Source organism: Panthera onca, chromosome A3 (assembly GCF_046562875.1).
Source record: "Panthera onca isolate mPanOnc1 chromosome A3, mPanOnc1 haplotype 2, whole genome shotgun sequence".
Taxonomy (NCBI): domain Eukaryota; kingdom Metazoa; phylum Chordata; class Mammalia; order Carnivora; family Felidae; genus Panthera; species Panthera onca.
In genome coordinates, this window is record NC_138341.1 from 59,767,104 (window position 1) to 59,782,064 (window position 14,961).

Below are 14,961 nucleotides of genomic sequence, written 5' to 3' on the forward strand. Positions count from 1 at the left end.
GCCAAGAAATGTATCCCATTAGGCAATTAAAATAAAATACAGTTGCCTGACTAAGCATATAACAAAAGAATTTCTAAGGTTGTATGGGCTAGCATTACATTATTCAAATAATGAAAAATTATTTATTTTAAGCCAAGAAAAATGAAAAATCAAGAACAAAATAAAATCGATCATCACCACCCCAAAGGAATATAGATTTCCATATTAAAACACGTACAGGTTACAATAAAACATATGCATGTTTACAATATTCAATAGTCATTCTTTAAACCTCCTTCAAATTATAAAAAAATCAAAGTTTTGCTAACTCTAATGATGAAAGACCTCAAGACCAAATCAACTGTACTTAGTAAGCTCTCACGGTTAGTCCTCTGAGCCATACTAAAGTGCAATAATTAAAACCCATAGGGATGGTACCAGCAGCAACAATGTATACCACGATACTTGTTAGAGTAATCTGTACCCTGCACAGCTTGTACACACTCGTGCACTACAGAAAGGTAAATCTGCTGTCAGAAGAAGCAGAGTTTAGGCCACACGGAGTTTAGGCCACAACACAGGAAACTCTACCCCCAGACATGTCTTACCATTTCTTGGTACACTCAACCATCAACTCCTGGTAGGAGGCCACAAACTGGAACTTGGATGCATGTTTTCCCACACGCTGCAGTCTCTTCCAAACTGAAGCCATGATGATCAGTCACTTGAGCAGTTCTGGGTTAGCAACACAGCAGCTTTAACAAAGCAGAGGGCCCAAAGGAAAGGAGCTTTGCATGTATGTCTGTACTTTAAAAAAAACTCAACTACGACTTGAAATGATGTTTGGGGTCCATAAGTCTTCTCCCTGTTTCACAGGGTAAATCCCATCTTAGATGAATGGCCCAGTCAAGAACAGTATGATACACATGACAGGATGAATGAGAGGAGGTTCCCTCATGAAGACATCACCATTCCACCTCAGGGGCTATATTATGTGTATTCTGGAGGACTGAAAAGCAAAACAAAGAGAAATATATGAGAGAAGCTTGAGGAGTGACTAACCACCCAGGTTAGATAACACTGCAACAGACAACCTCAGTTCTCCGCATGTTTTTCAAACAATGAAACAAAACACCAACCTCAAAAGCCAGTAACATCAAGGATGCAGGACGTCAAGGAAGAAATTACAATTCACACCGAAGACGTAGAGCAACACATCAGGTAATCAGCATCAACAACAATCGAGAAACGCAAGTCGGGGCCCTACCTCCCCCTCCTAGCATCACAGAAGGGCGAGCAGAGCGGGAAAGTCTAGGGATGCTGTTTAATGTCCACCGGCAGTCAGAGGGAGGAGTGGAACATTTTTAAATAAACTTTGTTTTTCAGCCGATAATTAATAGCCTCCAGTCTTTGAATATGTGCTTGGAACAAATTAAGGAGCAAGGAGGAATGCTGTTGTTCAGTCAGAGGAGGGAAATGGATGGGAAAAGAGGAGTGGAGGGAAATCTCAAGGCAGAGGGAGGGCAACGTCCGGGCTCCAGGCCACTTGGGCTCTCCACCTTTGCTGCCAACCGGAGGGAAATGGAAACTCCTGCCTGGGCGTGAAGCAATGACCAGCGGGGCAAGTGCACAGTATGGGGTGCGGTGCCTCCCTCCCCCATCCGAAGGGAACAGTCCTCTAGAGCCTCCTCTTCTCACGCACAGAGCCCAGACCCCTGCCCCACAGCGGTGGCAGGCGGTAGCTCGCTCACGGTCCCTGTCACCCAGGCGATGCCTGAAGACCCCAGCCCGGTCCCCGAGCCCCGTCCCCGCCGAACGTCCACTCCCGCCCCCTCCTCACACCTCTAATCCCGCTGTCGGGCTGAGTCTGGCCCCGTTCCCTCCTCAGCGCCGCTCCTCCGTCGCCGCCGCAGCAGCAGCCGCCGCCGCCGCCACCGAGTCCTCCATCCCCGCCGGAGCCACATGGAACAGCCGAGCCAGCCGCGGCGCTCGCGGGAGCCGGGGTCTGCAGCCCCTCAGGCGGACGGCGCGCCTCACGCCCGCCCCCTCCCGGACGCAGTCGCCCCGCGACCGTCCCCCACCCTACAAAACCCTGCCAGAGCCGCTGCTCAGTGCCCAGCAACCCCTCCCCCGCCTTCCTCCTCCGCCACCATCATCATTACCTCCCCCGCCGCACCTCTCACACTAACCCTACCCACGGCGGCTCAACCTCCGTCCGCCCCGCCGCCATTGGCCGGGCACCACGCGTGCCCCGCCCATCTCGGTGGGCGGGCCTTTGAGCGGCGGGGGCACTTCATTGGCCAAACTGGGTGCCCATAACAGGAGCTCCACCCCCCCCAGCTTTGGAGGTGTTTTTCCCCCAGCCGGAACGCGGCGCACAGTCCACCCTTTTTAAAAAAAAAAAAATTGGAATCCACCAGGGACGATCCCGCCCACTCCTCTGATTGGCTTGGAGAAAGAAACGATAGGCGGGAGGAGTAAGGAGTGTTTATAGTGACCTGGAAGATGGTTGATTAAACTGGATGTCCGTCAAAGGTGCGCTGGGTGCCGGGCGGGGTTTCTGGCTCGACTCAGTGAAAGTAGAGCCCGGTCTGGCTTCGTTGTAGCTGTGGGCAGTACGGCTGCTGTGGTTTGCTCTCTGGTACTCTCCTGTCCCCACCCTAGGAGCTGGGTGCGCCTTCTCCGCCACTAGCAACTAGGCTGTTTGCGCACACGGCCTTGGTTTCACCCGATTCCTCCTGGGGGTTTTCCTCTGACAAACTGGAGTAATGACCCTGCCAACGCACGCCTAACATTCAGTGTACTGTTCCTCAACGGGATTGAATAAACTGAGCTGGAAACAATATTTACACTGCAATTTCTTCTTGTTCTGATTCTTCAACATTTCTTTGAATCTTGGTCTCTTTTTTCTTCTCTTCTTCCTCCTCCTCTTCCTCCTCCCCTTCTTCTTCCTTCTCCTTCTTCTTCTCCTCCTTCTCCTTCTTCTCCTTCTCCTCCTCCTCCTTCTCCTTCCTTCCCCCCTGTGGTCTTTTTCCCTTGTAATGACTCGGGAGTGGCTGGCCTATAAAAAGGGTGGTTATAGGCAAAGAAGAGGATGAAATAACCCAAGCAGAGTGTGAGGGCAGGGACACTTAACCTTGTTAAAAAGAGCCAAGGACCTTTCTGAGAATTTGATGAAAGCCGAGAATTTGATGAAAGCTACAGACACTCTCCCAAGGAGGAAAATATATCCTATCATAAAACACAAAAATTTGCTTTCAATTTTGGGTAGCTCATAGACCCCTGGTGTAGAGAAAGAGGGCAAAGAATGATATTGGAGGAAAGGGGATCCCAACATTTAAGGAATAAGCAGAGTAAAGTGGAAAAGAGACAGAGGAGGAATGGTCAGAGAAGTAGGAGTACCCTGTAAGCAATCACCATATAGTATGAAAAAAGAAAGGGTAACTAACATGAAAAGAAAATAAACAAGTTGGGTCCCCGAAACAATTAAGAGCCATCGTTAATCTTACTAAGGATGGAGAGCAGAGTGCTTGGACAAAATACCTTAAAAGGTATCAGGATCTAGGGACGGACTCTTTGAAGGACAGGACAGGAGGGCAATGGTGAGAGTTGATCACATCTATATACACAAGCAGAGCAAGAAAAAGGAGAGAGGGACTGAAGAATCAGAGATGGGGAGACAGGTCTTGAATCCAGTATCTAATTATATTTCCTTTTTCAATAAAGAAATTAATCTAATAACACCACAAGAACACAATGTGTGCTTTACAGAAAAGAACATAGATATCATGTATTTTGCTACAGTCTTAACTTTAAAATATTAAGAAAAACATAATATTTATATTGATTCTTATTTTCTGTACATCTTAGAGTTCTCATGTGTCCTTCCTGAGTGGTTTACTAAGTCACTACAACCTACAGCCATTATGATCTCATATAGTGATATATTCTGCATCATTAACAGACTTTAAGTGTATGGGGTTTTTTTTATGACTAATTTATAGAAATGGTCATAAACTATTTTAATCTAAGTTGCCCTTCAGGAACAACCCACATGAGGATCAGGAGGGTTTTGCATCCCATTTATTATTGTTCTTCAGAACTTTCCAAACTTTCTTATGTGGTCAACCTGGTTTCATTTAGTACTCTTTCCCATCTTCGGGGGGGGGGGGGGGGGGGAGGAGAGAGATTTTATTGTAGAGAAATTATCTTCAAAGCAATCTATTTTAAATACATGTCTTTTCTTGAGGAAGAAGAAGAAGAAGAAGAAGAAAAAGAACCAAGAAGGAGAAGGGGTATATAGGGCCCCTAAAGAATCTTTCTCAAGAGACTGAGAAAGAATTTCTTACAGGACAGCTTTTATTTTTGGAGAAGTATTTTTCCTGGATGTAAACTCTTCTTTTTCATTCTAGTTGAACAGATTGCTAAGAAGAGATCAAGGTTCAAAATGAAGAAATTAAGAGCAGACCTTACATTGTTCTGCTGCTGAGCTCAAGTTCATAAGCTAGCTCCTAAAGTCTCCACCAAACAGCTTTTTCTCTCATAACTTTTTTTTAATAACCTGTTTGCTAACCAAATTTATTGAAGAAACTTTCTTACAAAATATCTTAAGATTTTTTTTCATCTGCTTAGCTAAAAATTATTGAAACCAACTGAGTATTGATCATATTAAATACCATTAATAGTACATAAAAGATACAGTCCCTATTCTCAAGGAGTTTTTCATAAACAGGTGTTTAGCATGCAAGAAAATAATGCAAATTAACCTGTCTGAGTCTTGACTTCTTATTCTGGCAAACAAATAACCATGCCTGCCTTTCTGGGATGTTGAGAAGATGGAAGATATGTAGGTAAAGTACTTGATACATAGTAAAACAGTCACTAAATGGTAATTAATAATGTACACCATTGTGTTTGGTAGCGAACATAAACAGTCAAGAAAAAAACAACCAGTATTCAAGAATACTTGAGCAATACTTAGTTGCTGCCAAACATAGCTACCTCAGGACTAAAGAAATAGTGCATTTAACGTTATTCCTTTCCCATTGTCTCAGTGATTACCAAGACCAGAAAACCAATAACTTATGTGGGCTCGAGATTTTATAATAATTACTATAAATTCACTTACCCTCAATTCTCATGACCACCTTTCATGCCATGTATAGTTGAGATCTTTTGGCATGCCAGAAGTTACCTTTTTCTTAAAGCCCCCATTCTCCCTACCTACCGGTGTGCAAATCCTTCTGACCCTCTCCCGCCCTTCCACACAAGAACTACACCTCAAAGCCTTTTCTAATCCCCTACTTACTCCAGTCTTGATTTATCATTTCCTTCCATCTCAGACTTAAGCTGCATAATAGACCTGTGGATGTATGTTACTTTAAGTGTCCTGTTCATTTGACCCAGGTGTTGACTACAAAATTTTATAAATAGATTTTTACTTCACAAAATATTCAACATTTAAAATAATTTTGATTTTGCCTTTAAATTTCATCAAGATCACAGTGAAGACAGAATACAAAGAAATAAGTGGAAATCCCAAAAATTTCAATCCTCTTTGCCATGACACTTTTGAAATTATAGAAAGTATTTTCCTTGAAGCAGCTTTGCTAGTCACCGTTTCAGAAACCTCCAAAATGGAAATTTTAGTCCATGAAATGCAACCAAAGGCTTGAATTATTGTCATTCCTGATGATAAAATTTTTATCTTTAGGTTTTACAGTTTTTGCAGTAAAAATTGTCAGACATATTACTGCAGGATTTAACTACTAATAGAACTTATCTGTGCCTTAGTCATACTAATAAGATTTACTCCCAATAATAGCACTGCAGGTTTTTGCATTGTTTTCCAGTTACCATAGCAGTTATACTGTATACAACATTCCTGCAATCTTTAACTGCTAATGAAATTATTTCTTTTAAATCCACAGTTAACAAATTTACTCCTGACAATCCTACAGCAGTTCTTATGTCCTAAAAATACTCATTGTGGCAGGCTAATACTTTAAAATATTAATTGATGGTTTCTGTAGTAGTTGTTTTTCCATGTACTTCTTTTTATCTTATGGCCTTTCTCCTCCTAGACTCTACCCTGATACACCCTCAGCATCACACCCACCCTCATTTAGGCTGGTCTTTGCTCATTGTTTCAGGAAAGGAATATAACAGAATGCAGAGAAACAGGGAACTTTTCCCTGGCTTTTGAGTTTCTAAATCCTAGCCCTTTAGGGAGCAATGAAATGAATCCTATTAGAGACCTACACTGTTCAGTATGATAACCTCTAGCCACAGGTGACTATTGAACACTTGAAATACGGCTAGTTCAAGTTGAGATGTGCTGTAAATATAAAATATACACCAATATCAAAGACTTATCATGTAAAAAAAGGAATATATCTTATTCATAGTTTTATATTGATTACCTGTTGAAATTATAGTATTTTGGATATATTGGGTTAAATAAAAGACATTAAAAATTAATTTCACCTGTTACTTTACCATGTTAATATTGTTACAGGAAAAATTTAAATTATACATGTGGCTTGCATTATATTCCTATTGGATAGTGTTGCTATAGACAATAGTAAAACTTCCTTTAATAGAGATGAGAAGTGGATTTCCTGAACTGGAAGGGGAAGAAGAATTGGGAGGAAAATATTGAGAAGCTAGATGCTGGTGGGTCCTTAGGACAGTAAGTCCTAGTCTCACTCTACTCTGGCACAAGTTGTGGAGAGGTGCAGTTGAAATAGCAGGATCTATCTATGGAATCTGAGATCTGAGAGAGATAACTCAACATTCTTTTTCCTTGTTAGAGCCAAAGGGAGGTGGCAAGACCCCAGAGAGAAGAAAAAGCTGAACTATGTGTCTAGCCCAGCCCAGACTTTAGAGTACAGTTCAATAGAACTTTCTGTGATGAACAAAATGTTCGTCGTGTCCAATATAGTAGCCTCTAGTCACTTGGGGTTATTAAGCACTTGAAATGTGTCTAGTGTAACTGAGAAACAGGAGTATTAATATTTAATCTTAATTAATTTAAATGTAAATAGTCGCATGTGACTGATAGCTACCATAATGGACAGTGAAGCCTTACATAGTACCATGAATGTTCTGAAAATCCAACACAATGATTTCCAGACACCCAAATGGGTGCAGAGGGAACAGAAACCAACAGACCTAAAGGGGCCTTGTTGATAGACCAAGATTGACCCAGCAGCAATGTGTGGGAATGACTGCTATTGAGGAAGGATGCAGATTGGAAACCTTGGGAGAGCCAGCATGGTAGAGGAGGAGCAAGGATCAAATGCTCAACCCCCTTCCTCTAATACTATGTAAACCCCTTCAATTTAGATGCAGTCCCTGCCAGTGACTATGATTAAGTGTCTGCCACCCTTTGTGAAATCAGAGCTTGAAACAGAAATTGAGTTATAAAAAATGAAATTATATTTCTTGAAAACCAGATTTTTTTTAGATTGAGATTTGTACCTGCTATAAAACCTCAAATAATAATTCTAACAAAATACTTTTAAATTAATATTTATTCTTTTAAAAAAACAGTCTTTCTTTCTTTATCATAGAACCCAAGTTCTTTGGTTGAAAGCTTAGAAAAGCTGCATCAGAAAACCATCTTTTACAGGGGCACCTGGGTAGCTCGGTTGAGCATTGGAATCTTGATTTCAGCTCAGGTCATGATCCCAGGGTTTGTGGGATTGAGTACCCCATTGGTCTCCACTCTGAGCATGGAGCCTGCCTGGGATTCTCTCTATATATCCCTCGGCCCCTCTCTCCCACTTATTCTCTCTCTCTCTCTCTCTCTCTCTAATTAAAAAAACAAAGCAAAACAAAATAAAACAAACAAACAAAAAGCTTAAGGGTGCCTGGGTGGCTCAGTGGGTTAAGCATCTGATTTTAGCTCAGATCATGATCTCACAGTTCATGGGTTAGAGCCCTGCTTTGGGCTCCACACTGCTAGTGTGCTTGGGATTCTCTCTCTCTTCCTCTCTCTCTGCTCCCCACCCTCCACTGTGCTTTTTCTCTCTCTCTCTCAAAATAAACTTTAAAAAAAATTTTTTTAACTTAAAAAAATGAAGAAAACCATCTTTCAACTAAAAAGAGGGTATCCTTTTGTTAAATTGTTTCCATGCTAGTTTCCCATGAACAAGTCATGCAGTTAGTCATAATGAAATTTTGTACATTGAACCTGAGATGACACTAATTCCAGGACCTAATTTGCATCCTAAAAAACCAGTTTTGTCTAGTTCTATAGCTTCTAGGAAAGACTAACCTGGGTTGGTAGAGACAGAGGAGCATCCTTAACGGCCTTGAAATTCAGATAGAGACAGATGCGAGTCTGTAGAGACCATCCTTTGGTGATTCAGTAGGTCTGACTTCTATTGTTAATCTGGAGCAGTATATTGAATGATGAGAAGGCTCAGAAATCCTCAAGAATGATTACAGGCATTAATGATATTCAAAAGGTGGAGACTCAAAATGCTAGCAACACCACACAGACATTAAGCATTTGGGTGGATGACAGCCATAAGCATATTTGGCTCAGCTATCCTAATGTGGAACAGCTAAATACAACTTTGACTCTAGAGTACCCTTGCTGGTCTGCACCATTCTCTTGGTCTGATCCTTCAAATTACTTGAGATAATTTTGGGATAGTGAAGTCACAGTGCACAAACACTGTGTATGTGAAAGCAGGTGCAGTTATGAGATATTTACACATCACAAATAAGTGGGCCATTACTAGAGGTATTGCAACAAAGGTCTGAGTTGGAATTAGGAGCCATTTCCGAGAAACCTTTTGCTAAATTCAGTAAATGTATCTCCTATAAAATCAGTAGAGATTCCTGACCAAGATTTATTGGCCATTTCCCATGAAATGTAAAGAATCTTTGATGAATCATAAAGAGTAGAATAACCTCTGCTTCTTTTCTTCTATGTTTTAAAAAATTGGAATAAATGCTAGGTAACCAGAAACAGCATCCAGCCAGTGTTTTCCTCTGAATAATTCCTAGATGACTGTATTTAATGTGAACAAGATAATAAAATTAACATCTTCTGAAATAATAAGGTTAGACAGGAGAGGCAAAGAAAAAGCAATAGGAATTCACAATCTGGGAGGGCATTGAATACCCACCATGTGGTGTTAAATCAGAGCATTTCCATCTCAAACAGTGCAAAAAAAAACAACAGCAAGCTGAAATCAGGCGGAACCCCACTTACCAGGGCATTAGGCATGGGCCAAAGGAAAGAAGCCCTCTTGTAGAAGCTTGTCCCAGATGAGTAGAAATGGAAAATGAACCCAGCTTTCAGAGGGCAAAACTCATGCACAGTTTGGGCAATCTGCTTAAGCAAGCTGAAGTGAAAAAAAAAAAAAATTCCAGGCCAAGGGCAATAGCATAGAGCCAGAGAGAGCTGCAGTATCATTCCAGATCTCTCTTTTTACAGCAAATCACCAAATTAGTGACGAGGCTTACAGAGAGCAGAACATAGCCTGCTAGCAAAAAGGACTTTGTGAGATGTGCTGGACATTTCTTCATATTTTGCAGCAACTTTTGGATGCTATTTTTAAGTATTCCCGATAATGAATCACTGATATTTTTCTCCAAAAAGTCAACTGTTGTGCAAGAGTTAAGTTTTTGTGCCACAGTTCAATCTTCTAAAAAATCCTGGTATCTTCAACATTAAAAACCATGACATCTTATCCCTGAAATAAATTTAGTCTATCTTAGATATTGAATATAGTGCTAAGCTACACTTGGTGTGAAATAATTATCTGGCATTATCAGAGTCCCATTTCTCATTTCAAAAACTTATATGTGCACCCTTCCCCTGATAACAAGTATTATATACTTCAGTGTAGAAAACAAGAATGTTGTACTTGTGCGTCTTTCTTCACACAACATATACTAAAAAGACGTATATTTAAAGGTCATAGCTTGATCATCTTTAAAATATTCACTCTGTCCTCAAACAACCGAAGCAAAAACAGAAGCCTATTGATGACTGCTGAACTTCTTTTATTCTTATAACATACCTCCTAATTACTCACAAAGCTACCTTATACATGCCTCTTCTCCAGCTTTACACGCCAGTTTACAAAATAATTACCCAAATCTTGCAGTTGGTTGTCAATAATGAATAAGGGTAACTTGTTGAGTACTTCTTCATATATGTCATGCTGGAAAGTGAATGATGATAGTAACTGCTCTTCAACATTATGTGCTATGCACATGTGCAATGCCCAGGAATGTTTTTGATCAAATAGTTTTGCCAATAGTTCCTTCTGCTTTCTCATATTAACATCTTATTAATTTTCAGCTGATTTTGTAAGCTTTAAGGCAACAATGTAACTTGTACCTAGTTTTGCTACAGAGAGTACAACTTTGAATAATAGTTTTAAGATTTTGATTTTCTTTGATGATATTTTTACTAAAAAATTCATTTATTCATTAATAACTTGTGAATAACTACTAAGCTCAAAGCATTGTGCTAAGTATTGGGAATGTAGCACATCAGCAGATAAAATCCCTGCCCTCATGGAACTCACATTCTGCATCAGTTGGAAACCATTATTAAATATTTGCGTTAGAAAAATCTCAGTTGATAAAAGGCCACACTATGCTTCGTTTTAACAATGACAAAAAAAAAGCTAACTGAGAAAAATGTTATAAGAGACAATGCACTGGGGACTAACATTAATAGAAAGCCCACTCAATGAAATTTAATTTTCAGATACTTATTGTTGTACTTCCAATTTACATATTTATTTCCTGTACAAAGTCACATATAGATTTGTCACAGCTAATACAGATTTATAATCTATATTTGCACTGGAGTGCTGTTTACAATTTATGTTTATTTCTTTATTTGAATTGTAATATTTACATTACTATTTTATCATTATTTTATGCTTCATTGAACCACTTTATAATATTGATCCATTTTTTAAAATTATTGATATAGGGCAACACTACTGTAACTACAAAATGTAAAATTAACATGCCAAAACTGAAACTACATTGATTGAGAGATTATTTGTTAAAGGTTAACTAAGCCAATCTGATCAATGCATTCCTTGGAGCTCAACATGTAGCTTCTAAGAATGGTTATTAGGAATGTGACAGGATCTTAAGAAACACACACCTATCCTAATTTCCCTTTTGACTTGGTAAAATAATTTTCAGAAAATAAAATATAAAAAGCTTATTTTCACTGCTTTATGCTCAGAAATATTTTAGCTCTCTTCCTAGATATCCTTAGAGGTAAAATAGTTACAAATTACCTTTTATCTTACATGTGTTCTATGATTTTAGAAAATGTAAAAATACACAGAGAATAAATACTTAAAGAGAATATAAAATTTTATGCTAGGGTGTAAAGGCTATGAGTGATACCATTTCTTTTTAAAATTCTCCTTAATGTTTTAAATTGTTTTTTACAATAATGACTAAAATTGTATAACTATAGTCTTAGATTGAAGATATTATGTAAGTCTTTATGTACTCTTTTTATTTTTTAAAGTTTATTTTGAGAGAGTGTGTACATGCGTGTGCAAGTGGGGGAGGGGCATAGAAAGACAAGGAGAGAGAGAGAATCCCAAGCAGGCTCCACAACATCAGCGCAGAGCCTAATGTGGGGCTCGAACTCACAAACCATGAGATCATGACCTGAGCCAAGTCAAACGCTTAACCAACTGAGCCACCCAGGCACCCCTATGTACTCATTAAAATGTTCTTTCACTATCTAAAGGCGTTTCATCTATAGTTTCTGTTTATAAATTGTATCTAATTGATAAAAATGAAAATTCTCCTTGAATAAATCCATTCCTACCACATCTAAGGTGTTCTGATTCTAGATCCATTTTGCCCATGGAACACCTCAGTTTGGGGATTGAATGAAGATTTTCTTTCACAAAACATTCTATTCCTAGGAGTATCTTCTGTATTTTATATCACAAAAAGGATAAGTTTTAATCAGTACTTTTTATGTGCTTGAATTGCTTTATTGAGATTTAGAACCATGTATTTCATGGTGCTGCTGGGTATTTTCCCCATCAGTCTCTAATTGTGGGCTCGTGTTTAACTCCCTTCCTATTTTCACATTCTGTAGGGAGGACTCTTTTCTCTGCTCAAATAAGCAAATATTTGCCAGGTGCCTACTATTTGCAAGAAAGTGTTAACGTCAAAAAATACATTGTAAAAATGCATAAAAATGTATAAAATTTTTTACATTTAAAAAATACATAAGTCACAGCTGGAGACTTCAAGAAACTTAAAACTAGTTTCAGAGAAAAAATGTGATATAATAAAAATGTAAGCTATCACAAATGTGATAGCTCATAAAATAAGAAACAGGCAAACAGAAGAAGCAGTCTAAGACAGAATTAAAAGAGATATTAGAAATCTGTTACTGTCTCGTAGTCTAAAGCAACTCAAGCCACTTATAGTGATGCACACAGAGCAGATGATGAGGCTGACCCTGAGAGAACTGGGTTACTGTTGCAGCTCCATCACTTACTAATTGTGTCATCCTAGGAACTCCGGTAACTTCTCTGGATGGAAGGGGGAGGGGTAGACATACATATATATGTACACACAACTCCATGTCAAGCCAGGCAGACACAGTTCTGGCACAACTGGTAGAAATAGAATGATTAGGAAAGAGAAGAAATTTTTTCTGGGATTGGTAGCTAGGAGGATGACTACTCTGCTACCAGAGACCTCTGCTAGAACAAGTCCACCTGAGAGAGAAGCCGAAACTGAGAAAGCCAGGAAATGAAACCGAGCAAAGTTTGCTTCATTTGCCTCATCTGTAAAATGGAAATGGGAAAATGATACTTTGCTACCTGGAGGTAAGGGCTAGAAGAGATACCCTCCTAAGACCCCTTCGACTCTGTTTCTGTGATTTTAAAAATTCCTGCCTTTAATAAATGGATGCATGTGTGCAGAATCTAAAAGAGGCATTTAGAATTTCTCAACAGTTGTTTCCATTATGATAATCTAGTTTTTGCTACCTTAAAAAGGTTGTTTCTCTCCCCCTTGGGGCTAGTTTTGTTTTTGTTTTCATTATGGTGTGACTTTTATTCCCGTGACTCATTGCATAACTGGGAACCTGTATCTCCCACTCCCTTCCCCCATTCCCCACCTCTGGCAACCTTCAGTTTGTTCTCTGTATCTATAGGTCTGATTCTGCTTTTTTGTGTGTTTATCATTTGGGTTTTTTTAGATTCCACATATGAGTGAAATCATAAAGTATTTGTTTTTATCTTGGTCTGACTTATTTCACTTAGCATTATACTCTCTAGGTCCATCCACGTTGACCCAAATGGCGTGATCCCATCCTTCTTTATGGCTGCATTATATATTACATTATATTTTATATATTCTATATATTTTAGAATATATATATTAGAATATATATTCTATATTCTATATATTAGAATATATATTAGAATATATATTTTAGAATATATATTCTATATAGAATATATATATTCTCTATATATTTATATATTATTTATTTAAAAATAAAAATTATTTATTATATTTTATATATTATATGTATATAATATCACATCTTCCTTATCTATTAATCTATCAGTTGACTCTTAGGTTACTTCCATATCTTGGCTATGGTAAACAATGCTGCAATAAACATAGGAGTGCATATATCTTTTAAATTAGTGTTTTCATTTCCGTTGTGTAAAATACCCAGTTAGTGGAATTATTGGATCATATGGTATTTCATTTTTAATATAAAAAATTTAATGTTTATTTTTGAGAGAGAGAGAGAAAGAGACAGAGTGCGAGCAGGAGAGGAGCAGAGAGAGAAGGAGACACAGAATTCAAAGCAAGCTCTAGGCTCTGAGCTGTCAGCACAGAGCCCGACATGGGGCTCAAACCCATGAACTGTGAGATCATGACCTGAGCTAAAGTCAGACGTCTAATTGACTGAGCCACCCAGGTGCCCCTCTATTTTTAATTTTTTGAGTAATATCTATACTATTTTCCACAGTTGCTGTACCAATTTAGTTGTGGCTATTTGATTGCATTTGTCTAACTTTAATTTTCTGATTGATCAAAAATTGAAAGTTTATAGTCACAATTCCCATGAAGGCATAATGGTGTCTGTCAGGAACATGGAAGATATTATTGCTAAATGTACCAATTCCTAATTCGATTATTTATACTCAACTCTAAAGGGGACAGTAGTCAATTTTGGTCATTTTGTAAATTATCTATGATAAATTATAAACAGAAGAAGCATCGTTATACCATATTACTCTTTCTAGAGTAATGGAAATGGCAATCTAGCCCAAAGAGCTCAATCTTTTCCAGTACGAATTGCTGAGGTTGTTTGAACTCTCTTTGGAGAGATACCCATGATTCACAATAATTTTGTTATTGCATTATAAAGCTTAAGAGTACAAAACACCATATACCGAAATTAACACAAAAAGGATTATCAACCTAAATGTTAACCACTAAAACTATAAAACTCTTACTAGAAACAGGGGTAAATCTTTGTGAGCTTGGGCTTGGCAATGTTTTTTAGATGTGATAACAAAAACATGAACAACAAAGAAAAATTGTGCCTTATCAAAATTAAAAACTTTTGTATTTTAAAGACACCATTAAGAAAGTTAAGATAGCCAATAAATGGGAGAAAATATTTCCATATCACATATCTGATAAGGAGCTTGTCTAACTCAACAATAGACAAATAATCCAATTTAAAAATTGGCAACAACTGTTGGTGGGAATGCAAATTGGTGCAGCCACTCTGGAAAACAGTGTGGAGGTTCCTCAAAAAATTAAAAATAGACCTACCCTATGACCCAGCAATAGCACTGCTAGGAATTTACCCAAGGGATACAGGAGTACTGATGCATAGGGGCACTTGTACCCCAATGTTTATAGCAGCTCTCTCAACAATAGCCAAATTATGGAAAGAGCCTAAATGTCCATCAACTG

General features: G+C 38.6%; 1 protein-coding gene across 11 annotated transcripts in view; it reads right to left on the reverse strand.

Moving 5' to 3' along the window:
- Positions 1-14,961, reverse strand: part of EHBP1 (EH domain binding protein 1) — a 365,951-nt gene that overhangs the window by 333,849 nt on the left and 17,141 nt on the right. For 5 of the 11 annotated variants that reach the window (XM_078444543.2, XM_078444540.2, XM_078444538.2 and 2 more), the window contains exons 1-2: positions 1,822-2,129; positions 588-988 (exon numbers count right to left, since the gene is read on the reverse strand). The exons of 1 other annotated variant lie outside the window; for it this stretch is intronic. In XM_078444543.2, coding sequence (XP_078300669.1) covers positions 588-691 — 104 coding nt within the window. In that variant the 5' untranslated portion in view covers positions 692-988; positions 1,822-2,129. 5 more of the 11 variants (XM_078444534.2, XM_078444535.2, XM_078444537.2 and 2 more) reach the window with 5 other exon arrangements.